The sequence below is a fragment of the Chrysoperla carnea genome, chromosome 2, assembly GCF_905475395.1.
Source record: "Chrysoperla carnea chromosome 2, inChrCarn1.1, whole genome shotgun sequence".
NCBI lineage: Eukaryota > Metazoa > Arthropoda > Insecta > Neuroptera > Chrysopidae > Chrysoperla > Chrysoperla carnea.
In genome coordinates, this window is record NC_058338.1 from 5,188,569 (window position 1) to 5,215,924 (window position 27,356).

The window sequence follows — 27,356 nt, forward strand, 5'->3', positions numbered from 1 at the left end:
GCGATTTTTAAATACAATATTGTTGATTAACTAAATAAAAAATTACTTCCTGAAAATGCAAATTAAATATGCAAAAAAATGCACAATTTATTATGCCATAAATTAAATTTAAAACCTAAAAAAACTCGTTTCTATGTAATCACGAATTCAATTTTAATTCAAGAACGTCAAACATATCAAGATTCCTGATATATTTTACGCAAAATTATAGTTTTCGTTACTTTATCAACAATTTCTTAGATTATAATCTTGCGTAAAATCAAATATAACATAATCGAAGAGCAAAAAATACAAAACAGCGTACAAACTTAAAGAAATTATGGATGAATTTAATATATTTTATCGAATTTTTGGGTAGAATTTTGTTGTAAAGTGTTTGCTTGTAAATAGAAGGCATTCAAGTATAATTCCATTTATATAAAACGGTTAGTTTGCATGATTATTACGAACCGTATGACCTACGACGACGTCATATCAGCTGATCAACGTGTATTCATAAATCATAATTCATAATAAAAAATAAAAAACAATTCTAGGTATAAAAAAACTTTATTTCTTTTTAACTTCATGTGTGTTTTTCGAAAGCTTACATCCATTTCCCATTATCATTTATTACTTACCGTCCTTACCGTGAAAAAATATCACCCTACGATACTTCTAACCTCAAAATTTTTACGTAATTTTGGTTTAAAAAATAAAAATATTATTTAAATTTGTATATATTTGTTTTGAAAGTAATTCATATAATGTACAAAGTTTTTATTTTTATTATTTACTTACGTATTTATTTAAATAAATAAAAAAACTTGATTTGATTAAAAATGATTACAAAATTCATCACGACAATAGCATGCGCATAGATGAATAAACACGCTGAAAATGAATTAATTTAAAAAAAAAATATATCATTCGATTTTATTATAAGATTGTAAGTGAACATTTCCATAAATATATCAGTGAAAAAATAATTTTAGAATAAGTTTTAAAAATGTATAAAATATTTAATAGTTCTATTATTCGAAATAATAAATCGATGAATTCGACAATGTAAGTAAGTCGTTCCTTTTCTACAAAAACTATTCATCTATATTTGCATGTTAACGTGTTTCATGTCATTTACACGTGTATGATATCATTGATGTGTGACATTTAAACGTGTAAATTATTTAAACACCATTCGTAATTATTGACTAAAATAGTTCCTACGTCATCATATATGTTTGTCCTTATCTGTTACCAAATTCCTTGCCTATACAATGTGTGAGACGAGGAATCTTGAAACAGATAAAGAGAAACATACGAGTGATCTATTTGGTCTGTAAATTATTTTGGTCTATTGGTAATTCATAAGGAGCGTGACTTAAAAATATGGCCGGATTTTCAGTTGCAAAACAAAATGTCATTTAGCCGAAATTGATTTAAGCGATTCATGACAGTTCTAATTGTTTGGAAGAAAATAAGCACATAATCGCTTCTTAAGGACCAATCGTTATATTGAGAGGAGCGATTTTACAGAAAGATATGAAAACAGCTTATTCCGAAAATGTTATTTTGCTTGTTTGGACTATTCTTTCAAGAAACAGAGCATTTAAATGCAAATTGGAAATAGATAAAACCAAATCAAAATCGTGATTTTTGACAGTTTTTCGACTTTTTCAAAACAAACTAGTTTAATGCAGTAAATTTTATAATATGTATATTCAAAGGACCCCGCACGTTAAGATAGGAAATGGCTTTCTGTGAAACTTTTTCAAATCGCTCCCAAAATGATCTTTGGATCATTCTGATCAAAAGCTCTTACGGGCACAAAATAACGAGGAGTTTTCGAGCTACGAAGCTACGCATATATTATAGTTTTAGTATATGGCTAGGAAAATGCCTTCCTGTGAAAGAATTTCAAACCACTCCCACAATGTTCTTAAAATCGTTCTGATCAAAAGCTCTCAAGGCCACAAAATTTTTTAACAACTAGTTTTCGAGCAACGAGCGATCAAAGCTACACAACTTTTATAGTTATAGTCCCTATATGACTAGGAAAATGGCTTTTTTTGAAAGTTTTTCAAACCGCCTCAAAAATGTTCATCGTATCGTAGTAATTTTATCGTAAAAATGTTCATTTTGATCATTCTCGCCCCCAGGATCCTACTCGCTTACTTTTGCGACTATAGCTTTATTCTTAAGAAAACACTAAGAAGAGCCAATTTTCACCGGACATCAAACCCAAATCTTCCTGCTTTTCCAGCTTGCACTTTAACATTTTGTAACCTCGGACGAGAATCAGTTTCAAATAAGTCGATTTTTAAAAAAAACCGGACCTTTTTACAGTGATACTCAAGCAACGTCTGAATGCAAATATCAAATGAATGAATTTCCGGCCATTTAATGAGTAATCTTTCATGAAATTTACACGTGAAACGTCACCAAATCGTATGATGTCATTAATATGTAAATAACATGAATCAATCGACACGTTAACGTGTACATAGACACCTAAAAAATTAATAGTTTATTGCTTTACCATTCGCACCACCAATCATATGTATCTATCTATCTTTATCATTTGTATATAACTCTTTTATCTTGACTAGTGTATGCGTATAATACTTAACATTATTAAATTTTATATAGGGAGTCTATAGCAGCAGGGTCGAAGAGCTACACAATATCAGAAAAGTCGGTGAATATAAAACCACTATTCAATAATTTACCACCATCAGTATCCAAAAAACATCAAAGTACATTTAGTTATAATTGTAATAATAATAATAGTGTAACAATGGATCAATGTAGAAGAGATTGTTTAGGACAAAAACCATTTGCAGACACAGTTTCACCAAATACATTATCAGGAAGTGATTTTATAAATAATCCACGATTTCATAAGGTAAGTCAAAAGTTTTTTTTTTAAATTTTTGTTAATTCGGGTCCATGTTTTTTTTTTAAAAAACGGTATTCAATTGTTGAATATAAAATTTTTCATTGTAATATAATGAGCTTGCATAATTTTTAATGCATTATGCATATTTGTAATTTTTTAAAGAAATATTTTCGGAAAATTTCGATTCATTTATTTGTGGAAGTTTCTGTTATTATTAAAACTTATTTTTCAATAAAAAAGTTGTTGTAAAAAGCTTAAAAAAGAGTGAATTTTAACACATTGTTATCTCAAGGTGTATTTTATATACTTAGATATAAAAATTTTTTGTGGTGTCATTGGAAATTTTATGACTAAATTAAACTTTACTTTTTTTTTTGTTGAAAATTCTGTTATGGAATTTTTATGTAACTAAGTATTTCCTACAATAAAGCTAAACAAGTTGCCTAACTTGAATCAATATTATTAATGTAATTAATTACCCAGGTAACGAAACATTGTTATGTAAAAATGTAAAAAAAAACCGCTCACCTGATTTCGAAAAAATTAGCACACCTTATTAAATAAGTGTTTGCATATTAGGAAATTTGTTTTTTGCATTATCATAATTGCAAATATTTTTTTGAGTGGCTGCAATTGAGATATTTGAATGTGAAAATAAAACACATTTAAAGGGTATCAGTGAATAAACTTGTATGAACCGGCTAATCATGTAATTATTCATCAAAACATGACCTAGTGAAACCTTTTGTAGATTGTGTGACCTTTTTATTTTTTATGAAAAGGTGCGGTCATTTTAAATAATTCTTCATTTGTCCTTAAACATTTGAAGTTTTGAAAACTTTGAACTTGACATGACAGAACAAACAAATTTAATTTATAGGCAATTTATTAATCAATTTTGATTTGTCTTTCAAATGGAAGTCAATTTGTTTGTCACTTGTTGAGGGTTGCACCGTTTAGCTTGATCATGAAGTTTTATCTAAATTTTTCACTTATTCAGGTGTAGAAGACCTCTTTCCAGTGGCGTAGCTCGCCTTAGAGGGGCCCTGTTTCAACTTTAGTTGGGGAACTTAAATGAACGGTACAGATTTCTCACCAAAGAACTTAAAATTTCGATTTACTTAATTTATTACGAGAATCGAAATCTTTAGCGATAATGAAATAAGTTAAGAGTCTTAGGGATCCCTCCATGGAAATACGACAAGACCTTAGATTATTTTAAGTAGACTGTATCGCAGAAATAATATAAAATACTTGAAAACAGGTTTTTTGTTTAGAAAAATGTAAATAAAAAAATATGGCAGCTGCTTTTTAAGGGAATAAAGACCCTCTATAAGTTTTTATTGTTCCTAAAGGAAATGCCTCCTGTTATAAATAAGAGGTTTTTTTGTTTTTGTATGTTAAAATGACTTCCAATTTTTTAATATGCAAATTTAAAAGTATTCGTTTGACGTAACTACCTTTATGTACAGAGTGGCACCTCCCACGCTTTAACTCGGAGAGAGAAATATAATATTTTGGTCCACTGGTAAGCCCTCTTATTTTATTTGCCGTTAGGCCTTTTCTAATATTTTATGTGAGTCAGAACAGGAAATTAGATAATATATTTTTATTCAATGCATTTAGTTAGAGGGGTAGTGGGCGGCCGACGGAACTTAATTGAAAAAAGCCTAAAATTTGTTCAGTCTGTTGTACCTACCGACTTCAAATGGCACCCCCTGCTTTGTTTTACATCATTTGAAAGGGCATACAATTCTCTATTCATATACGATAAAAAAAAATGAAATCTATCGTTTTTTTCTTGAGATAAACTTCACAGAAGATAGAAGGTATGAAATCCATCTTCTGGGTAGTCTATCTTCAGAATCAATCGATCGATTTCATTTTGTTTATCATGGTTGAACAGAGAATTTTATGCCCTTTCAAATGAGATATAACAAAGTAGGGGGTGCTATTTGAAATTTCAAAGTTGGGGTGACTAGAGATGAAGGGGTCAAACCTAAAATTCTCTAGGTACCTTTTTTTGAGGTTTCCCCTCGATATCTAAATCGACGTGTTTTCACTCAAAACAATAATCACATCAGGTCAAGAGTTATTAAGGGTGAATATTTTTTTGTTTATGTCGTTTTAATAATATTTTAGATTTTGACATGTGGCGTCCAAAGCTTTTGACAACCACTCGTCACCCAATGTCAAATTTCGTTGTACCCCCTCCCTACCCCTTAACGAATAGTGTAATTAATAGATGGCTCCTAATTGGTTGATACTTAATTTCATGTACAATGTACATGGGTGACACTCTGTACATAAAGGTATCAATAATAATTTAATTTAATAAATAAATATATATAAAATAATCAAAAATAATAAATAAATATGTAACACTGTAACAGTATTGCGAGTTGAGTTGTGATAGATAAGCAAATTATTATTATTTTTATTATTATTATGATTATGATAATATATTTATTGTTATTAAATATAATCTTTAGACTGTAAAAAATTATAAAAATGACCTCAATAATATGTGTAACATTCAACATTTTACATTACCTACCATTCAATAAACCACCCCATGTCATCGATTCTATCAAGGTGATACAACCTGATAAGTGATTTTTATTATTGCAAAAAAAATAAAATGCATTGATAAAAAAATGTTTAATAAAAATAAAAATTGATTTAGGAAAAAGTTGAACCAGTTAAAAAAATTATTATCAATTTAAATATGAAGTCGGGACTCAATCACTGAAGAACATGAATAGGTTACATATACAGTGTGTCCCCCGGATAGAGGTAAAATACGTGTGAATTTTCTTATTTTGCATTTTAAGAAAAAGTCATTCTTTTTAAAAAATTTTGCTTATTCTGAAAAGTATTTAGGAATATGTAAAACTTCTAAATAATGTAGAGGGTAGCAAAAAATTTGGTATCACTTTTTTATTTTTGGAAAACTAGCTATCCTTTTTATAAGTTGACAAAATGTTACTAAGAAAAGTTGCTCGAAATTAACAATTATGATTCCATACAAAATTTCAAGAAAATCTTTCCAACTTTGACAATTCCATTCTTAGTGAATGTTTATTCGAGAAAATAAATTTTCTTTTTAATTTTCTAACCTAGTCCACAAAAAAATATACTCTCGAATAGTACATGTTAATTGATTTATTATTATTTTCTTTCTTACGTTTTTTTATAATTACAACTTTTGTGCAAATAAAAAATGATGCTATAATTAAAGTACACGGATTTTCTTTATATTTTGTATAGAGCCATAATTGTTAATTGCGAGCAACTTTTCTGAATAACGAATCTGAATTTCGTCAACTTATAAAACGGGAAGGTAGTTTACCAAAAATAAAAATAGTGATACCAAATTTTTGGCTACCCTGTACATTATTAAGAAGTTTTAAATATACCTACATACTTTTCAGAATAAGCAAAACTTTTTATAAAGAATGACTTTTTTTCTTAAAATGCAAAATAAGGAAATTTACTAGTATAGTTACCTCTATCGGGGGACACACTATATTTTGTGTCACTCACATAGAATAGGAGTGACGGATTTGGTTACGTCCTAGACCGGAGATCTAGAGGACCTGGGTTCGAATCAGTGGCGGATTTACCAGCAGGCTGAGTAGGCTGGAGCCTAGGGCGGCAAATTTTAAGGGGCGGCAAATTTAGTTCATAAATTTTTTATTTCGATTGACAAAATTTAGAAAAAATTATAATACACACACAAAATACGAATTTCAAAAATTATAGAGGAATTAAAATATTCAACAAAAACCGAAATATAGTCCTATATACAGTGCTAAATAATAAATATCTCAAAATCTCTGCATAAACAATTGCTAAACGCTTTTGATTATAATGTAATCGAGTTAATCGTATCAAAAGAATATACAAGAGAGAAGAAAAAAAGACAACCAAAAAGAAAACAAAGATTCGATGAAACATCCGATGAAGATATTGGAATAGCTGCGAGTGATTACTTCAGGGTTAACACATTTCTCGTTGTCATAGACAGACTCATATCCGAGTTAGCAAAACGACAAGAGGCTTATCACGGATTTAACGAGAAATTTTCATTTCTTACCAAAATAAGTGAGTTGTTACCATCAGTTCTGACGGAAAAAGCCAGTTTTTTAGAAAAAATGTATCCTAATGATTTAGAAACAGACTTAGTTCAGGAATGCGTACACTTTCAAAGCTACCTTTCATCTGAAAGAATTTCAATAAAACCAATTTCTGGATCATTAAAAAGTCTGTCTTTATTCCTGCGAGATCAGAATCTAGGAAGCATTTATCCAAACTTGGATATAGTACTTCGTATGGCTCTTTGTACACCAGCGACAAATTGTTCAGGTGAAAGAAGCTTCTCTTGCTTGAAGAGAGTAAAGAACTACCTCCGATCGACTTTAAGTCAAGAAAAGCTAAACGCTTTAGCTCTCTTGTGCATAGAGTCAGAGCTAATAAACAAGATTTCGTACGACGATATAATAAATGATTTTGCGAATTCAAAGTGTCGCAAAATAGTATTGTAATGCTTTTATAATTTGACTTGAATTATAATACTAACAAATAATTAAGAAAGGATATATTTATTGTGTTGTTTTGTAACTGTAAGTGTAATAATAAATATTTATCAACGTTCGCCAAATCTAGATTTTTTGTGTAAGCTTTATTCCTATTACATAAGTATTGTATAGTTTTAACACATACCTTAACTTACTTTAAAATTGGTACATGTTTGAGATATTTTTTGCATAAAATATTGTTTTTTGATAATTCTTTGCTGTAAAAATAATCAAGGATCTAACACGGTACCATAGTTCTCGATGATACTAACCACACGGGAAAAGTTGATGTAATGAGGATAATGGAGCACAAATCATAAAGTTGCAATTTTATTGATAGATAATTGATATGATTGTGAACTAAGATATCAAAATTTAGAGGCGGCAAAAATTGAATAGCCTACGGGCGGCAAATCTCTAAATCCGCCACTGGTTCGAATCCCGGCTTCTGTGTAATTTTTTCATTTCTTTCTATTTTTAAAATGAAAAAACGTAACCTAATTAGTTTATTTCCGGTTGTCTGTTTGTCTGACAGACAGATTTTTATAGCTTGCTCGGGACGTAAAAAGTGAGTTTAACTTCGTAAATGAACAACATAGGTGTCAATTGGGCTGGCTCCGTTCTAAATTCAGTTCAATATTTTACGATGAGCCCTTTTTTCCATACACCACAAATTAAAAATGAAAATCATCGGCTATCCTCTAGGTATAAACATGTGAAAGATATATTAATCAAAAATTATACAATAACTTGAAAAAAATCTTTATTCTAATCATTAAAAATGATTCACATGAACAGAACCCACAAGGCAAAGTAAAAACCACAATATTGGTATAATAAAATTTTTTACCTATATTTCATTAAATAATTAGAAACAAGATTCAAGTTTATGTTAAAAAAAAAAAAACATGATAATATCAATATCAGCCAACATCACAGCTGACACAACATTCACTAATCACTATCACTTGTGACTTTTAATGTTATTCAATGAAACATTGAGCATTGATTTAAAAAAAAAAAGTGGAATATTAGTAGGTTATTGAAAAACGAATGTTAATTTTAAAATCTAATATCATGAATCCATTAATCTTGGGAAAAGTTGTGGGGTTTCTGTTTGGCGTAGCCAAAACAAAAAAAAAAAACACTTTCTGAGCCCAAAAAGTGTTATGCAGAAACAAAATTTCTTGGAATATTAAATACATAAATTATCCGCGTAAATTCCAATATATAGGTTATTAACGAAAAAATTATATAAAAATAAAACCATTAAGAACAAAATTTAATGAATTTAATTAACAGGAAAATAATTACAATTAAAAAATGACTATTACAGGATATTGAAAAAGTAATTGTAGTTAGTTAAATTGAAGAAAATCCAATTATATATCATTATAATTATTTTTTTTTAATTTCAAATGCGTTTACAAATGTTTTATTATTTTATAAGATATAAATTTTATAAACCATGACTTACAAAATATTGTTTTATTACAATACTTTTAGTAGTTTTAGTAAATAAGTTAAGTAGGTAGTTTAGTCATTGAAAAAATTAGGTTTTTAATTCTGTACGTAAAAATTACTGGGCGTATTCAGTTAATTTTTAAAAATATTTAGATTATTTATTATTGCATAAAATCTTTGCTTTTCTTGTTTGTTTAAAAAAAATTTATACATTAAATTTTGTTAAATGAGTTTGCCAATGATCACAGAATAGTCACAAACCAGAAAAATCGCGAATTTTGAAGGAATAAAATTCGATAACGTGTTTTTTTAAGATTTTATCAGTATGGTTTAAAAGTTATTTAAATAAATTCGAAATCTCTGTTTTTGGAAAATATAAGGTAAAGATGACAAAAAAACCATAATAGGTACTCACAAAAAACCAAAAGTTCCTGTGACGACTGAGTGAGTAGTTTTCGAGATATCCTCGAAAATTATCCCAAAATATAGTGCTTCATATAAAATTTCGGGCGATAACATAGAAAACTCGACCAATCGTCAAATGAATTCGATTTTTGTATTTTTTGCGTCTAAATTATCCTATGTAAATGTCATTATTACCGAACTAATGATGCATAAATTAAAACAATTACCAAAAAATCGCAACCAGAAATAATCATGACTCAAATTTGATATTAAATTAAATTCCCATCAAATTAAAATAAAATCATTAAACCGTAAAGAACTTGATTTGCTTAAGTTACATCAAAAATACAATTCGATTATTTTTTTTAAATGTAATTAGAATCAAATTTTAATGAATCAATTCGCTTAAGTATGTTATTACATCATTGGAACACATTAAAAATACGCTAACGGTATCAATTTTTTAAGGTTAATTGTAATATACTTGTTTATGAAAGTATATAAAAATTTATAAATATTATTTTTAATTCGTAGCGCAGGAGATGCGTTAGCTAAGCGAATTCCTTCAGAAATTGCAAAAAAATAACATATTTTTCCTTAAATCGAATATTGTATTTTTAATTTTTCAAGAATTTTTATTTCGGAAACTAAGCTCTAGAGAAAAAATCACAAGAATGAAAAAATTCAAAATTTTGTACTTTACGCACCCCCCACCCCTTGTTTGTTATTAACGAACAGGACCTTTCAAATACCAAAACCCTTCTTGATACCAAATTTTATCTAAATCGGACTTAAATTGCGACCGCTAGAGAGGAGGATACATACACCTAAACTTATAGATACATACATACATGTATAAATTTTAACGATGGTCATTTTTGACATCTTTTAGGTTGGAACGATTAACATTTGAAGAAATTTTTTTAAAATTCCATCATCAGTTCAAAGGCAATAGCTCCATTTCCTTTGGATATTCGCTAAAAATAATGAATACAAAAAATAAAAAATCTCGACTGCATAAAATATGAAACAGATACTGATTAGCACCCAATAATCAATCGTTAAATGATAACATACTGTCGATAGATTTCAATCTCTAACTATGTAACATATAAGCTCGACTAGATGATGTCATTTAAGGATTAACTTATTCTAGGCTCATAAATATTTGTTTCTATGTTCTTAATGCATAATTTACGCAGTCGGGTATTCTTTTTTTTTCATTTTATACGAAAAAACAATTTTGGGTTAAACTTTTCAGTCCGTTTTTGCCTAAACTGTACGATTTGTGGAAAAATGTTACAAACACAAAATGTTACTTTTTTAATTAAAGAGAATTCAAAAAAATACACTCAAACCAGGACTCGAACCCGGACTTCTTGGATTCATGTCAAACGCCCTACCAATTAGGCTATTCGAGTTCTAGACACGAATGAAATTTTTTCAACTAATTGAATATTTTTTACAACAACTTTGTAATTTAAAGTGTTCATCTATCGATTACCAGTTATGGATTAGAGCGACCTTGAAAACCTAAGTCACGTTTAACGCCTGCGTAAGATGTGCGGCTACACACCCATCATTTTTCGCTTGAAGCATTTTTATCGATAAAAGTTATTTTTCGAGTTTCAAGCAAATGTCAACTTAGAATAGACACCGTGTATATGTACATACACTCGAAAAACATTACCCTCCTTCTGGGGCAGTCAAGTAAAAAATAATAATTTAGCAAATAGGTAAATGAAAGTAAAAGCAATTTATAATGAAATAATAAAAATGAAAGTTATTACAAACTTTATTTTTTTAAGATTTGTTTCAGTTGAATTAGAAGCGTATAAATTAAATTAATAAATTAAAAAACAATTTTAAAAAATAAATACAAAATTAAAATAACATTTAGTTTCCCACAAAAAATGTAATTTATTTATTTTTTTGATAAAAACATCAATCACGCAATTTTTATTTCTTATTTAAAAGACAAACAAATTTTTTTAGAGATCTAATGTTAGTTCCGCTTCGGTAACATGCTACATAATTTGTGTATCACTCACTGTTCAAGGAAGTTTTTTTTTTGCAAGGCAACCAATGAACTTTGAATAAATTTTCAACACCTGTTTTGTGAGTGAATCATTGAATATGACTTGACATTTTTTATAAAATTTCTAGTCAGTAGTGGATCCAATAGAGTACCACATGATTGAAGAGCGATATTTATATTATCAAATTTATAAGCAACACTTGCACACAATATATTATATATTTTTGTAGTTGCGTGGTATTGTAAAGCTAAAAATAACTCGTTATTTAATTATTTAGCAATTTTTTTATATTCTGAAAAACGATTTTGGCACATTTTACGACCAGTATTTCTATATTTCACCAATTTGAATTATTTTTTTAATTTTATGACATGCCTAAAACAGAAATCACGTTGTCGATACGTAAAGTCGATATTGAGTATAAACCTTGGCCTAAAACACACCTCCATATAGCATATCTTAAGTTAAATCTGATTCTAAGCTTATCTGACTCAATCTAACACACACCCATATTTAATTGTGACGATTGATTTCTCAAAACAATAAATAATAATAATAATAATAATAATAATAATGGGGTTTAACCTCCGTTTCTCTGACATATACGCCTATAACAGAGGCCACCCACATCATAAAACAATAAATAAATCAACACCTGTTTTTATTTTGCTGATGCAATTTTTAACGTGATACAAGCCACGGGCAAAAATTTAATCATCTAATAATTAAACATTTGTTTTGTTTGAATAAAAATAGAAAATAGTAAAATTTAAAAATATTTACTACACTACTTTATAGAAATAGGTAATTTATTTTTTATCTGATAAATTTTTCTGACTACTTGAAGGGAATTAAATTTGATTTATAATAATCAATAATTATTATTATTAATTAAAAATATTACTGATTAATTGAATCGCGCTATATAGGTATTCTTTTTTTGACTTTGAACTTTCGATTATAAATTATAAAGGAATTTCCAGTACTGGAATGTCGTAAAGATAAAATACACATCTGATACGTTTCAAAGTACAAAGACAATTTCGCGATTTACGACACAAAAAATGAATTGTAGATATCTTTTTTTATTTTAAAGTAAGACCAGTGTTGACGTTTGAAAGACAAAGTGTCCTTGCCTTTAGCCTTGGCTGAAATATAGATTTCCGTAAATGTCCTAAAATTGATCCGAGATACAGTTTTTTTCATAATTTTAACCCAATTGCCAAATTAATTCGATTGTTTAATTTTTCGGGTCAAACTTACCTTATAAACTGAGTTTTATCAAATACTGAAACAAAAATTAAGCCCCATAAAAAAATTGAGAATATTTTTTCGTTTCCGATTTAGATAAAACTCATGTTTTAAGGTAATTTTGACCGAAAAAATACAAAAATCAGGTTCATTTAACGTTTGGAAGAATAGTTTTCGAGATAACGTGAAAAATCGATACGAGATATCGTTTTTCTTCAAAACTACTAGCTTGTAACTATAGTTAAATAGTGGAAAAAGTAATGAATTGTATTTTGGATACAGCTCTGATCGTAAAATTGACCTTTCATCAATTAAACATGCGATATTAATTTTAAACTTGTAAATTCTGCCTGAGCTCATAGTCCACTAAATAAGAATGTCTATTTGTCTATAAAAATATAAATAAATACCTATTAGACAAAAGTACAAATTCCATTTATTAAAATTAACAATAATATTTTATTTTATTTATTTATTTTTTTTCAAAAACAATCAATATTTACATTTATTAAATAAAAACTTATAATCCTGGAAAAATACATACAATACGAACAAAAATAATGAACAATACATTATTTTAATCTGGAAATGTAATACAGTCAAACCTGGATAAGCGAGAGTTCAAGGGAACACTATCTCATTCTCGCTTATAGAGGTTTCTCACTAACCCGAGTTTCTCGCTAATGCAGGTACATGGGTAGCGCTTCTCTCTTATTTTTATTGTAGCTATATAGTTCCTCCTAAATAATATAAATAAATAAAGCTCGACTGTCATTTATAGAGGTATAGATAAGTAGCAGTCTCACTTACGGAAATCCATGAAGGAAAAACGACTCTCTCTTACAGAGGCTTCTGTTTCTCGCTAATAGAGGCTTTGGGAGCTTAAAATGACGGGTCCTATCTATTATCATCCTCACTTATAGAGTTTTTATAGAGGTTTGACTGTATATTGTAATAATAATTTATACATACACGTACGAATCAAATTTCATATGATTATTAAAACAGGTGATATAATTGTTAATTATGTATTTAAATTTCAACAAAAAATAATAAATTATTAAACTGATTATTAAGCAAAACAAATATTAGCAATAATTATTAAAGTACTAAAATTTACGCTATATACAAAATATACAGTATGCCCCAAATTCCTTTATCATCCTGTAATGAAAAATATCCTGAATCGTAAATTTAATACAGACAAGTGAAAACAAACAATTGACTGAATTAATTGTTGAAATACCATGTATAGACTGTGTTTATTAATCTGTCACATTACGCATTCATACATATCACACATACATAACTGATATTCCCATAGTACAATATTCAAACCTTATTTGTTTTAACTATAGGCAATTTTTTTACACAACTATGTTCAATTTAGTATAAAAATGTCTACAAATATATACAGAAATAAGGTCTTAAAAACTTGTTGAGGTTTTCATTAGTATTTTTTTGTTTAAAAAATACTTTGAAGTACATATTTTTTTTCATTTTTGTATTCGTTATGTGCTGTGATAGTACGGATCCCAAAAATCCTTTTTATAAAAAGGATTCCTTCTCGTTTCGAATTTCTTTTTCGTTAAATATTAATGTTGTATCTTTTTTATTCCAGGGTTTAGCTACTAGCATCAAAGAACGACAAATATTAGGTATCCATGGATTATTACCTCCAGCTGTTCGAACACTTGAGGAACAATTAAAGCATTGTGATCTCGAATTTGAACGTTATACAGAAGATATTAACAAATATGTATATTTATATGGATTATTGGTAAGTATACTTTTTATTTCACTGGTTAGTATTCGAAATTTAATCCGAATAGTGTAACTTCTCAAACCATTCCTTACAGCTCCTAATATTGTTGATTCAGTAAAGAAATTGAGAAATAAAATTCTTCTCTAGCTTTTAGATTTTCTTTTCAAAACAAACTCTCCTCTACATTTCCCAGTATTTAGATTTATTTTTGACTAACGATAATACCCTCAGTGTACAGGGACGGACTTCTTTGTAGGTAGATATTACATTAAGTATCATGAAATCGTGATAGCATCTATAATAATTGATTTAAAACAATTCATTGTGAGAGAGATTCATCACAAATGGTCAAACAACTGTTAAATTGATGCGATGTTTATATTGTCCTTGACAATCTTGAATTCCTTATATTACAACATAGAAAACTATAATGTACAAAAAAAAAAAATGTCGTCAACATTTTACAAATATTTGAATATATTAATTTCATTACTAAATATTTCATATTATCAAAAAGAAGCTCTATCATTTTTTTATATAACTTCATGTCACACAAAAAAGAGAACAAGGGACTCATTGTTAAATTCCTCGCATTTTAAAATAATGAAGGAAAAGTAATGCGAGGATAAACAAAATCATTTCAAATCGTTTCTCAGAATTCGCTTTACTATCTTTAATTTTAAAACATAAATTTTCTTTAAAATATTGAAAATCAATTAAAAGAAAACCTTGACAGTATACCTATAGATAATTTTCTAACCTTGTTATAAAATAATTTTTAATAAGAGTTTTATATTTTTATTAAAAAATAAAAGTTATTATTTAATAATTTTAAATTATATAATTACTCATTTACAATTCATAAACAAGGTTTTCTAAATCGATCCGAAACACTTACAAGGGCAAATAGAGGTCGTAGGATTGTTATAAACTTGAACTCACCACGTTGTATTTAAATTCAACAGAAAATAAATATATTTTATGATACTCTTTTTAAATCTGAGCAAATAAAGAGAAGAGTGCGGAAATCCGACACCTAAAATCTAAATACCACCAAGTGTCTACTTTCGTTCCTTTGTGCAAAACGAAGTTGCCGCCTACTGCCTCTGCCGGGAAGAAAAATAGTATACACACCACGGGAACAAGTAAAGAATGTCTCCGATCGCAAGTTCATTGTCGCTCGAGTCGAAATTTTGCTGCCTAGATGTGTTGTATATTATTTGTTTATTAAAAGTTCATTTTGCCAAATCTGCCTTCTTCATTTTCTTCCAGGTCACCTTTTCGATCTGCTCTCTTTGATCGTATATCGAATTTCCCCTCAAGATTTTAGCAACTATAAATAGCAAGCAGATAAATTTTTTAACTCTGAAGAATTTCGATCCACTTCCTTTTCTAAATACACTTTTCATTTCGAATACCACAATTCGTAAAATAAGAGTACCTTTCAAAGGTCTTTTTGGAACAGCAGTGAATAACATTAATTTTCTTTTTTTTTTATAGCAACGAAATGAACAACTATTTTTCAGTTTTATTATGCGAAACGTAAGAAAATGTATGCCAATTGTGTATACACCAACCGTCGGTTTAGCTTGTCAAAAATTCAGTGAATTATTCTACAAACCTCGTGGACTTTACATCTCGATACACGATAAAGGGCACATTTATGAAGTACTTCGTAATTGGTAAGTTTTTTAGCTTTTGAACATTTTAGCCTTAAAGTTTATGTTAGAATCAGGCCCGTGCACACGGGAGGGGTTCTGGCGGTCATTCTTTACACAACTGCCATAAATTTTTCAACTCCCCTCCTAATAAAGATTTATTTTTGCAGGCCAGAAGCAGACGTACGAGCAATAGTTGTAACAGATGGAGAACGTATTTTAGGATTAGGTGATTTGGGTGTAAATGGTATGGGTATTCCTGTTGGTAAATTATGTTTGTACACAGCATTAGCTGGTGTCAAACCACATCAATGTTTACCAATCACATTAGATGTAGGAACCAATACTGAAAGTATTTTAAATGATCCATTATATATTGGTTTAAAACAAAAGCGGACTCGAGGTCCTGAATACGATGATTTTATTGAAGAATTCATGCAAGCTGTTGTTCAACGATTTGGACGAACCTGCTTAATTCAGGTAATGAATCTTTTCACTTTTCATTGGACCATTATTTTTCTAATAACATGAATATAACGATTATAAAGATTTAACGTCATAATGACTCTTGACGCTGGCTTTGAGCGTCCAATTGTAAAAATGAGTGACAAAAAAGTTTATTAACGTCGAAAGTTACTATTATTTTACATTAGCTCTAAGGGGCTGCATCTCGTCTCTCCTATACTCTTTGCTTAAGTGTAGGTCTTTTCAATTTCGTTATATCCAGTAGTGACTGTTTGGACACATGTCCTGTCTTTTTGGATAAAATTTGTACACTTGTAATTAATGATTTGAATTTGATTTATTTCAGTTTGAAGACTTTGGAAACTCAAATGCTTTCCGTCTATTAGATAAATATCGTGACGATTATTGTACATTCAATGATGATATTCAAGGGACAGCATCAGTCGCTGTTGCTGGTTTAATCGCATCATTACGTATCACAAAGAATAAATTATCAGATAATGTTATCCTATTCCAAGGAGCTGGTGAAGCTGCTCTTGGTATTGCTGAACTATCTGTTATGTATATGGTACAAGAGGGTTTACCAATGGCAGAAGCAAGAAAACGTATTTGGTTGGTTGATTCAAAAGGTTTAATTGTAAAAGATCGACCTGAAGGTGGTATTTCATCGCATAAAGCTAAATTCGCTCACCCACACGCACCAATTAGAGATTTAAAAGATTGTGTACGTGAACTTAAACCAACAGTTCTTATTGGTGCATCGGCTATTGGTGGTGCATTCACTCCTGAAATCCTTCAACAAATGGCTAAAAATGCGGCCAGACCTATCATTTGTGCTTTAAGTAATCCTACAAGCAAAGCTGAATGTACAGCTGAAGCTGCTTATACTAACACAGATGTAAGTACCGGAAAATAATCTTAACTTGTGTTTAGAAATTTTACCAGTAAGCTTTTGGTTGGACAACATCTATTTATTGTCCTTGTCATCTCGAAACGCAAGCTTAATATTTCCTTATTCTTTTTTTAGCACTTTTTCATTACGTTAATTTATAATTTCAGGGTAAATGTATATTTTCAAGTGGTTCGCCATTCCCTGACGTAACTTACAAAGGTAAAACATATCGACCTGGTCAAGGAAACAATGCATACATTTTCCCCGGTATTGGACTTGGTGTCATTTGTGCTGGTGTACTGTCAATTGGCGAAGATGTATTTTTGGAAGCTGCACGTGTAAGTATAATTTTTGTGATTTAATCGCTAAAATTAGAACCGTGGGTAGGATCTGGTGCGATCCTTGAAGTCCGCACGAATAACTTCCCAGCATAATAAACATAGTTATAAAAATTAAAACTCGATTGACTCGAAACGACTCTACCGAATGTTATGAAAGTCTTTTCGAATCATATTGCCGTTAATACGCTCGATCAACATCTCAACGAAGCCGATATTAAATTTTCTCGTTTAATTTTAGATCGAGAACTTTTCTATAAATTATTAAATTAATTATTAATTTTTCTAGACTCTTGCAAGTTTGGTTAATGAAGATGATTTAGCACAAGGATCTGTATATCCACCTTTGGCAGACATACAAAAATGTTCCATCAAAATTGCTACACAAGTTGCAAAGAACGCTTACATTAATGGTATGTATATTTTTATATTCCAAGTTCCATTCCCGCCCAAGTTTATATGAAAACGAGCTTTTTCTCAAAAATTTATAACGTTTTAATATGTATAAATAATTTACAGGTACCGCTACTGTACGTCCAGAACCAAAGAACTTCGAAGAATTTGTTAAAGCACAGATGTATAACCCTAATTACTCATCTTCGTTACCAGCTCAATATTGTTACCCAGAAAAGTAATTTGAACAGAATACCTCTTAATGGCGCGATGATTGTCTACAAAGATAGTACCAAAAGATATATTATTAAGGATAAATTATTGTTGTTCAACCTTGGGTTTAATTAATTAATATTAATTGAAAAATAATATATTTTTTAAAATATATTAAATAATTTATAATTCTATTTCTATATAGTTACCAAGTTCTTAAGAAAGTGTTTTTTTTTTTATTTTCTATTATAAACTTTTATTATTAAATGACTATTTTATTATGCACGTTGGAAATTATTTATTTTTAAATAAAAATTATGAAAAACAATAAGTTATTTTTTATTTACACCACCTAAAAACAGATTTTTACCTCAGAAATCGTCACTTGAGAATCTTTTGGGTTCGTTGTTCACGAATCCAAGGTCCATAAACCTTGACCTTGTTGACTAGACTATGTTGCTCATAAGAGAATTTTCAAGAGAGAGAGCTGGGGTACTGTTAAATCTAAAAAGAAATAAACAATTGTTTTTTCTAATAATTAGCAACGTATTTAATGTTTTTTTCTTCAAAATGTTTCTACAATTATTATTTACATTAAAATTTATTTACAATTATTTAAACATTAAAAAACATAATTCTAATTAACACGTTAATCTTACAAATCCATTTTGGCACATCTTTTCCTACTTATCATCAGATCGACCTAGAATTTGATATATGCTTGTTCTAGATTTGTATACAATTATAAATTCAAAATGGCATAAGATTTTGGTGTCGGAAAATTTAGATAATTTCAGATGGCACAAGAAAAGCGTGTTTTTTTCAAGTTGTAAAGCTAAACAAATTTATTTTTTCCAATTTTCTAATAATTTAAAATGTTTACCCACTGGTTTATCTTTCCACGATAATAGTATGGCCTAGCAATAAAAAAACAATTAAAATTCAATTCTCAAAACTTTTGGAAGACAAATAATTAAAACTTATTGTATTTAAAAATATCAATGGTTGGATGACGTATGATCGACCCAGTCAGTTGCGCGATAAGACTATTATAATATATCTGCAAAATATTCTAGCTGTCAAAACGGCAGCGATATATAGTAATTCATCGTGGATAGACCTAAATGAATAAACCGTAAATGGCACACGATTTTTACAATCACAAATTTTCAGGGATGTGAATTTCAAGTGTTAATAGGAGACTAACTCGTTTCCCACAAAGCTAGAAAAAAAAACTGTATTCAAAATTTTCCAAATTGCTTATCAAAATCCGATAGATTTTCCCCACTACTCTCTTTCTGATATTGAAGCTCGTAATGTATGTTCAGACACTTGTAATCGGCAAAATTTTCTGGCTGGTTAAATATACTTCTTAAACTATTGAAATAAATGGTCCGAAACATAGGACAAGACTTTATTATATTATAAAATTGATTATTCTTGTAATATTTTGATTGAAAGCAGCCAATTGTAAGAATTATTTAAAAACAAGTAATGAGGAACAGGCTTAGGTATTTATTGGATTTTATATAATATTTAGAAGGATGTAATTTGGTTAGGGTGATGGGGCAACCGCGAAGTGCCCACCAGAAAGGTACTTTTTTAATTGACCGATAATAAAACATTTTCTAGCTTTGTGGGAAACGGGATAGTCGGATAAATCACTAGCTCTTAGACTATTAGTGAGATGGCACATGAAAAACGTGTTTTTTTAAATTAAAAATTATTCTCAACTGTTTAAAATGAGTATTAATTTTTTCTTTTAATGAGATTACGTATTAACTCTTTTTCTAAAAAATTTTTTAAATAAAGAAAGTTCTATCTTTTTTTTTTTAAACATGATAATAATATTTTAATAAATAAGTATTAAAAAAAAATCATAATTAATCGATACAACATCACAAACCCGTTTGTTTGTTTAAACGCTGACCAACTTTATTATTAATTTGTGCACTGCTACATTCAACAAATATCATATCCCCATCTTGTATGATATTATTCTCAATTTGCTCGTCACCAAGCGAAGCTGTATGTCACTTGATCATTTCAAGTTTCTCTGTTGTTGAATGATTGGAGGTTGATCGTGCTTTACGTGACAAACGTTTGTAATGACCATTAAAATCCAAACGAAAGCTTAATAATTGTAAACTCATGTCTGGTTGTTCGGCAAGCAATGATAAAAATTTACGTACATGTTTTTGATAACCATTTGCTAATATTCGTAAGTAACCTTTCATTGTTACCAAATTTTGTTGGAAACGTTCTTGACGCTCTCTGCGTATGGTTTCATCGCGTGCTTTTAAGCTAAAACCACCTTGTTGAGTTTCTATTAGTTGTTCACGTTCTCGTTCAGCATTTAATTCAGCATGCGCTTGTGCACATAAACGTTCTTCAAACACTTGTAATTGAATTATATGGCTGTAAATAATTCGTAATTGGCGGCTTAAGTCCTGTAAAAAAGAATACAGAATTACAGATAAATATTAGGTCTATAGAGACCATACTAGTCTCATATTGTTGCCTATCTATTTATGTAATAAATTATGTAACATTTTTAACAATGTTGCGTTCGGCGTTCGAGGTCACAAACTTGGATAATTCCTTGGACCAATATCATAAACATATCAGAACTACAGAATCTTGGAAGTACAAAATTGAAAATGACTAACCTCGGATTCAGGATTTAATAACGCACCAGTTCGAACAGCATTTAAGAAATAATTATGCGCCTTAATTACATCATCCAAAGAATCAGCCGTGGATAATTTCTTAGTAAGTTCTTCCCAATTACATTCCAACACTTCAAACAGTACATAATATTGCATTTGTCGTACTAAATGTATCATTTCCGCTGTTAAAATATGCATTAATTGCATAATCGATGCCATACCAGGAAGACTACGATATGTTTTTGCTGTTGTTGTTAAATTTTTCCATAATATTGATAATATAAATTCCATACGTTTCGAATTCCATAAAGAATGAAATAATGCCATATATTGATCTTCACATGGTACAAATATTGTACCAATTGGACCATTTGTATGATAAATTAACGAGAAGACATCCCAACCATTATCTTGTTTCGAATTCTAAAATAAAATTTCAAAAATTAGTCTTGTTTCTCTGAATCATTGAAATATTTTTAAATTACCGGAATAATTTTAACATCGATTCTTGCTAAAACATCTGGATCTTCGTATTGAGCATTAGTAGATCGTATTGCAGATTCCAAAATGGCTGATAAATTATGTGGAGTTAATGATGATGCTGGACATGATAATTCTGGCCTTTAAACAAAATAAATTACGTTAAAAATGCTGAACTTTAAAAAATTAGTAAAAGAAAAACGATTAAAATGTAATAGACACTTCCAGTAAATTTTTCGATGCACAAAAAACACGATTTTAGAGCCGCTTGGCTGTCGGTGAAGATTGTAATGTCCCTGCACCTAAGGGTGTTCAGTCTTAGACATTCACAAACCTCGTGAATAGCCATCACTTCCGCTTAATACACACTACAGTGAACCGGCAGCCGAAATGATAGACGCAGATCAAGATCTTCAGAAAAGATCCCACAATCCACCTTCTTCTCTAACTTAGATCCGTCAGTGTAGAAAACAACGCCCTTTGGCTTAACAAGTTTCTCCTCTCAATCCTTGGACTTTAACTAAATTTTAAAACAAAAAAACGGGGAAAAATTTTTTGTGGAAGTATCTATTGAAGAGGGTTGGTGAAAGCCGCGGAATAGATTTAGTATCATACATACATAAGCATCTCCATTAAATGCCGAATAAAATCTCCTTGACCCAATAATAAATAGCTTTTAATTGCGTACAAATGATGCATAAAATTATATTTATTCAATAAAATATCCAAAACTTTCCGTGACGTATCCTTATAAACGGTTTCAATTGCTGCATGTAGAGCTGAACTTCCCATATACAACGATTCCACTAAAAATTTCAAAAACATCTAGAAAAATCGTATAATTTATTTTAGAATTCACTTACCATTCGATTCATCAAATAATTTTTTGATTATTGGTGAAATTCTCGGTGGATCTTCTTTACAAACTTCTCGTAGAAAATCGATACTTTTTCCAGTGGCTAAAATTTTTTCAGCTTGCTCACGTGTGATGAAACTTGGTATCATTGCTTCCCTAAAAAAAAATCGCCAAATTAATAAAAACAAAAGTCACTTCTTTCAGGGTGATGTAAATATACCTAAGTTGATATTTTTCATGCCATAATCTGTCACCAGTGATATCTGGACGAGCTTCAATAAAAAATTCCGCACATGGATCTTTTATTTGACCATCGAGTACCCACAACGAAATAGAATTTAAAAGTGGCCGACATACTTCACTTAAAATATGTTGAACTAATGCTTGAACGGGCGGAGCCCCATGATTTAAAAAACCGTATACACACGATATTAAATTTCCACCTAAACAAAAAAGAAACCTTCGTAATTAAAAATTTTACCAAGAGAATCGAGCGTAATAAACCCATTTTTGACATAGACCTCATCATTTTAAGCTATTTTGAAAAACAAGAAAAATAATAACTGGAATTTTTTAAGGTTCAATTCCTGGACCTAATAACTCGCTTAAAAAATAACTTAAACAAAATTTGCAGAGTGTGATGGGGGACATAGTTTCTTACCCTTTTTATATTGAATAGCATTTCCAATCGATACCAACCACATTAAACGTTGCTGTGGTTCAAGTATCCATACTAAAAGTCGCCGTAACGATAATCGTTTATCCGCAGTAGTTAATTGTTCTTGTAAAATAGCGATTAACTTATAAAAACTTGTTAGCTCATTACGAAATGCGCTCACTAAACTTTGATACATAATGCCAAATTGTCGTTCGGCATTATCACAAAAATATTTTACACGATTATGTAAATATCCGACTTCTGTTAATCGTAAAATAATACGTTTTTGACTTTTTGTGACATCTGATTTAGGATCTAAATGAAATCCACCGCTTGGATCTAGACGTAATACTCTACTTTCAATTCCTTGTAAGGCAAATATTAATTCTTGCATGAGTTCATATTCTGTTGCGTCTGGAATAAAAATAATTTTGTTGAGTGCTTATTTCTAAAGTAATTAAATTTCGAATTAATACTCACATAAATTATGATTATAATGATAATTTTTAAAATTATCTTTCTTGAATTCAGTGCTGCTAGCGCTGCCACTGTCTGTGCGTTTAACACAACAAAGTTGGTTACGACTATTTACGCCTAAAGATTCCTAAAATGACAATTACTAGGTTAATACACTTAAATTTGGAGAAGGAAAAGTGCCGTTATTTTGAGAAAAACCATTTTGTATTTCAAAATAATTGTTTAAACAATAAAATTCTAATAATAGGAATATTCATGAATAATTTGGTTCAAATATTTTTCTACCGTAACTTTAATGACTGGACATTTCAACTAAACCATTATTTTAGTAATTAATATATTTTTAATTACTTAAAATTAATTAATAAAAGTACAAATTCAGTGAGCGCATTTAAAATTTCAAAAACGGAAATTCAAATTTGTATACGGACGTGACATCATAGTACGGGCTTGTCAAATTTGTTGACATACTGTATGATATTAATTACTTACATTTTATATGGTATTTCATTAAATTATATTATTCTACGGTTTTTTATTAGAAAACTTAATAATAACGAGTGTAAATTCTATGTTGTAAATTCATTTTTTTAAAGTGTAAATTATACATTGAACTGTCACCAATTGACAGATCACGTACGTATACGTCATCAACAAAGAGCGCCAAAAAACTGCGTTTAAATATCTCAAAATTATAATGTATTTTAAATATTTTTTTATACTTAAATGCAGCATTTTTAAACAGTATTTATATTTTTTTACTTTGTTATAACGGTGTAAACAATGAATTAAAAATATATGAATATTCCCTATTGTTTATACTCCAGTAAACGAGGCCTAAACCTCTAAATTTTCTTCTACAGCTCCGATTTACCTGATCTAGATCTAGATCAATAGTTTTATGAGAAAAAAATTATTATAATTACCACATTTGATGATTTTCGAGAATCAAGTGAACAATACGATGATTTCATTTCAAGTGGAAAGATTTTCTCCAAATTACAATGTAAATCCAGTTTTCTATGTTGATCCAATTTTGATTTTGTATTAATTGTATGTAGCTCCCCCATCGTATATTTTGCTTCGATATTATCAACTGCATTCACTTCTGTCGATTGTGCGTACAAAAATCGTAAAATCGCTGTACGATCTTTAACGATCGTCTATAAATATAACAAATAAAAACATTTTACATTCAAAGAATAAATAGTGCCCAAAAAAAAAACCCTAACAATATTTCAAAAAGTGTACAAACAACTTTTATTTGAAACTTTTCTTACCAATTTATCCAATTTGGTGAGTAATGTATGAAAATTGATACCATCATCGGGCGTATTAAGTAATTCAATTTGTTTCTGTACTTTATCAATAATCATAAGCTCATTTGGTATAACATATGGCACTGTTGATACAGAGAGACCTTCTAACATTAATTTGGCAGCGGTCCGTTGGATATAATCTTTATGTTCTATAAAAAACAGACAGAGATATTATAAAATACCAGAAACAAGTACAATTTTAAAAACCTCCGATAAATTTTTCAGGTACGGAACGCTATACTTGCCTTTGAAACATATCTAATAAAACTCTCCATTAAATTGCCTTTTTCCTTGAAGCCTTTTGCAAAGTGAGCCGATTTGGAAGATCATCGATAATTTTTAGTTTTTTTGGTACAGAACCCTAAATTTGCACTTGAAACATAGCTTAGAACATTCTCCATTAAATTATTCTAAAGATGTGGTTTTTTAACTCTCGAACCAAAAAAAATGGGTGTTTGGCCACTATGTCTGTCTGGCTGTGCCATCGTAGCGCCTAAACGAATGACCCGATTTTTTTGTTTCGTTTAAAAGGTAATTTAAAGGGAAGTGTTCTTAGCTATGTTTTAATTGCAATTTTAGGGTTCCGTACCTGGAACAACTAAAAAATAGGCGACGATCCTCAAAATCGGTTCAGTTTGGAGAAGGCTCAAAGGAAAAAGATAATTTAATGGACAGTGTTCTTAGATACGTTTCAAGTGTGAGTTTAGGATTCCGTACCCAAAAATTTCTCGGGGGTTTTTAAATTTTCAAAGTTGTCGATATTTATTATGTCAAGGGTAGGAATTCATACTACTAACGAGACATTTTTGTTCGCCTTTTTGGATAGAAAATAAATTTTCGTAAAAAAACTATATACAGGGTAGGACATTTTAATCTATTATGGCTCTAGGGATATCTGTGTTAAAATAGTCGATTATTTTGTGGATTGTCAACAAATTAATAATTTATAAAATAACTTTCCTTTGGAAAAATTACACTTTCGACAGAATTTTCTAAAACTATTAACGAAGTAAACAGCGTTTCTTTTTGTATGCTTATTCAGAAGTAAACGTAATTCAGTAATTGGTAAAGGAATGTAGAAATAATCATTTTCAGCCTACACAAAATAAAATTAAACTATACTTAATGTGAAAAAATTGACCATTTATAAATTATGGAAAGGACCACTTCACCAAAAACAAATCCTAAATTTCGAAGTTGAAAAACCACTAAAAAGATGTTATACTAAATTTAGAGGTGTGTTTAAAATTACCTGGACAATCTTTAGTAAATACACTACAAATTTTCTCAAGAATTACTGAAATTATTTCAACTCCACCATCCATTTTAATATTGTATTGTTTTTTTAACTATTTTCAAAACATTAAATTTATATAAGAATTCAAAATTTTATAATGGGTATAGAAACCCAAGTTGTATTTTTTCTATGGTAAAAACGTTAATTTCAATTTTTGACAGTTTTGATGTTTGTAGTACGGAAGCCTGAATGGCTCACAATCAATTTCTAAGGAAGTGGCGCTACATTAGCTTATTTTTTTAATTTGTACTACCCACCTGTCCAATCGAATATATAATCAAGTACCGAAGGCTTATTGAACGAAAGCTATTTTGGAATTCAACTCCGGCATCCATTACAACAAACGAACTTACAAATGTTTCAAAGTCAAAGTTCATACGAAACTAAAAAGGGTTGCGAAGATGAAGAAAATGGTTATCCTACCCAAAGTAGCAGTAATTCTCGGGAACAGCATGAATCAAGTGCAACTACTAGTAGTTCTTCTGGCATGGAAAATGGAAGAAAAGTGGTTAAGAAACCATTACCAACAGTGGTTCAATGTTCTCAGAAGTACAACGTGGATATTGCCGGTGCTCCAGCTAAAGAACTATCAACAATTTTGGAAGACACATCTCGAAATGTTGAAACATTGGCTCAAAATTTACAAGCAACAAAAATAGATGATCAAGAAGAACATAAGACGTCATCGTCTTCAGAAACATCTGAGGAACAACATGTAAGTATCGATCCACAATCTGCTTCGTACTTAAACCAATTTCACTCAATACCCGATGTCTCACAAAGTAGTTCTTCTAAAGTTTTTATGGAATTAAGTAGTACTAATAATGTGTTGCAAAGTTTGGATTCGAAATTAGGTGTTTCTCAAATAAGCAATAATGCATCTTCATCGGATAGTTTAGATGAAGCGTTAAAACAATTGGGTTTGGGATGGGCGAACACCACCTTACGATAATCATCACCGACTAACATCTTCAAAAAGGTTCGTTTCCATAATGCCACAAGTCCACTTGTTGAAAGTGGACTAGTGACTTTTTTAAAAGTCGGTTTCATACTTGTGGGTAGTACACATTTAAAAAATAAGCTAATGTAGCTCCACTTTCTCATAAATTGATTGTGAGCCATTCAGGCTTCCGTAGTTTGGAACTTCGATTCTTTTACACAAGTGACATCTATATATTTTTGAATAAATCATTTTATGGAATTCCAAAATTTATGTTTTTTAAGAAAAAAATTCTTTGTTTTTTTAAGGTTATTTAATG

At 29.6% G+C, this 27,356-nt stretch overlaps 2 protein-coding genes across 2 annotated transcripts; one reads left to right on the plus strand and one right to left on the minus strand.

The window, feature by feature from the left end:
• Window positions 1-967: 967 nt before the first annotated feature.
• Window positions 968-18,482, plus strand: LOC123293888 (NADP-dependent malic enzyme-like). The gene is made up of 9 exons (XM_044874874.1): window positions 968-1,047; window positions 2,629-2,884; window positions 14,239-14,397; window positions 15,883-16,064; window positions 16,211-16,520; window positions 16,852-17,403; window positions 17,565-17,735; window positions 18,025-18,148; window positions 18,255-18,482. Exons 1-9 carry the CDS (start codon window positions 989-991, stop codon window positions 18,368-18,370), a joined length of 1,929 nt encoding a protein of 642 aa, XP_044730809.1. The 5' UTR covers window positions 968-988; the 3' UTR covers window positions 18,371-18,482.
• Window positions 18,483-19,846: 1,364 nt separating this feature from the next.
• Window positions 19,847-26,212, minus strand: LOC123293884 (gamma-tubulin complex component 3 homolog). The gene is made up of 11 exons (XM_044874860.1): window positions 26,053-26,212; window positions 24,762-24,949; window positions 24,408-24,644; window positions 23,485-23,608; window positions 23,008-23,418; window positions 22,567-22,789; window positions 22,354-22,502; window positions 22,110-22,296; window positions 21,496-21,631; window positions 21,011-21,433; window positions 19,847-20,791 (listed from the first exon to the last, which is right to left on the minus strand). The coding sequence occupies exons 1-11, from the start codon at window positions 26,123-26,125 to the stop codon at window positions 20,375-20,377; spliced, it is 2,568 nt and encodes an 855-aa protein (XP_044730795.1). The 5' UTR covers window positions 26,126-26,212; the 3' UTR covers window positions 19,847-20,374.
• Window positions 26,213-27,356: the final 1,144 nt, after the last annotated feature.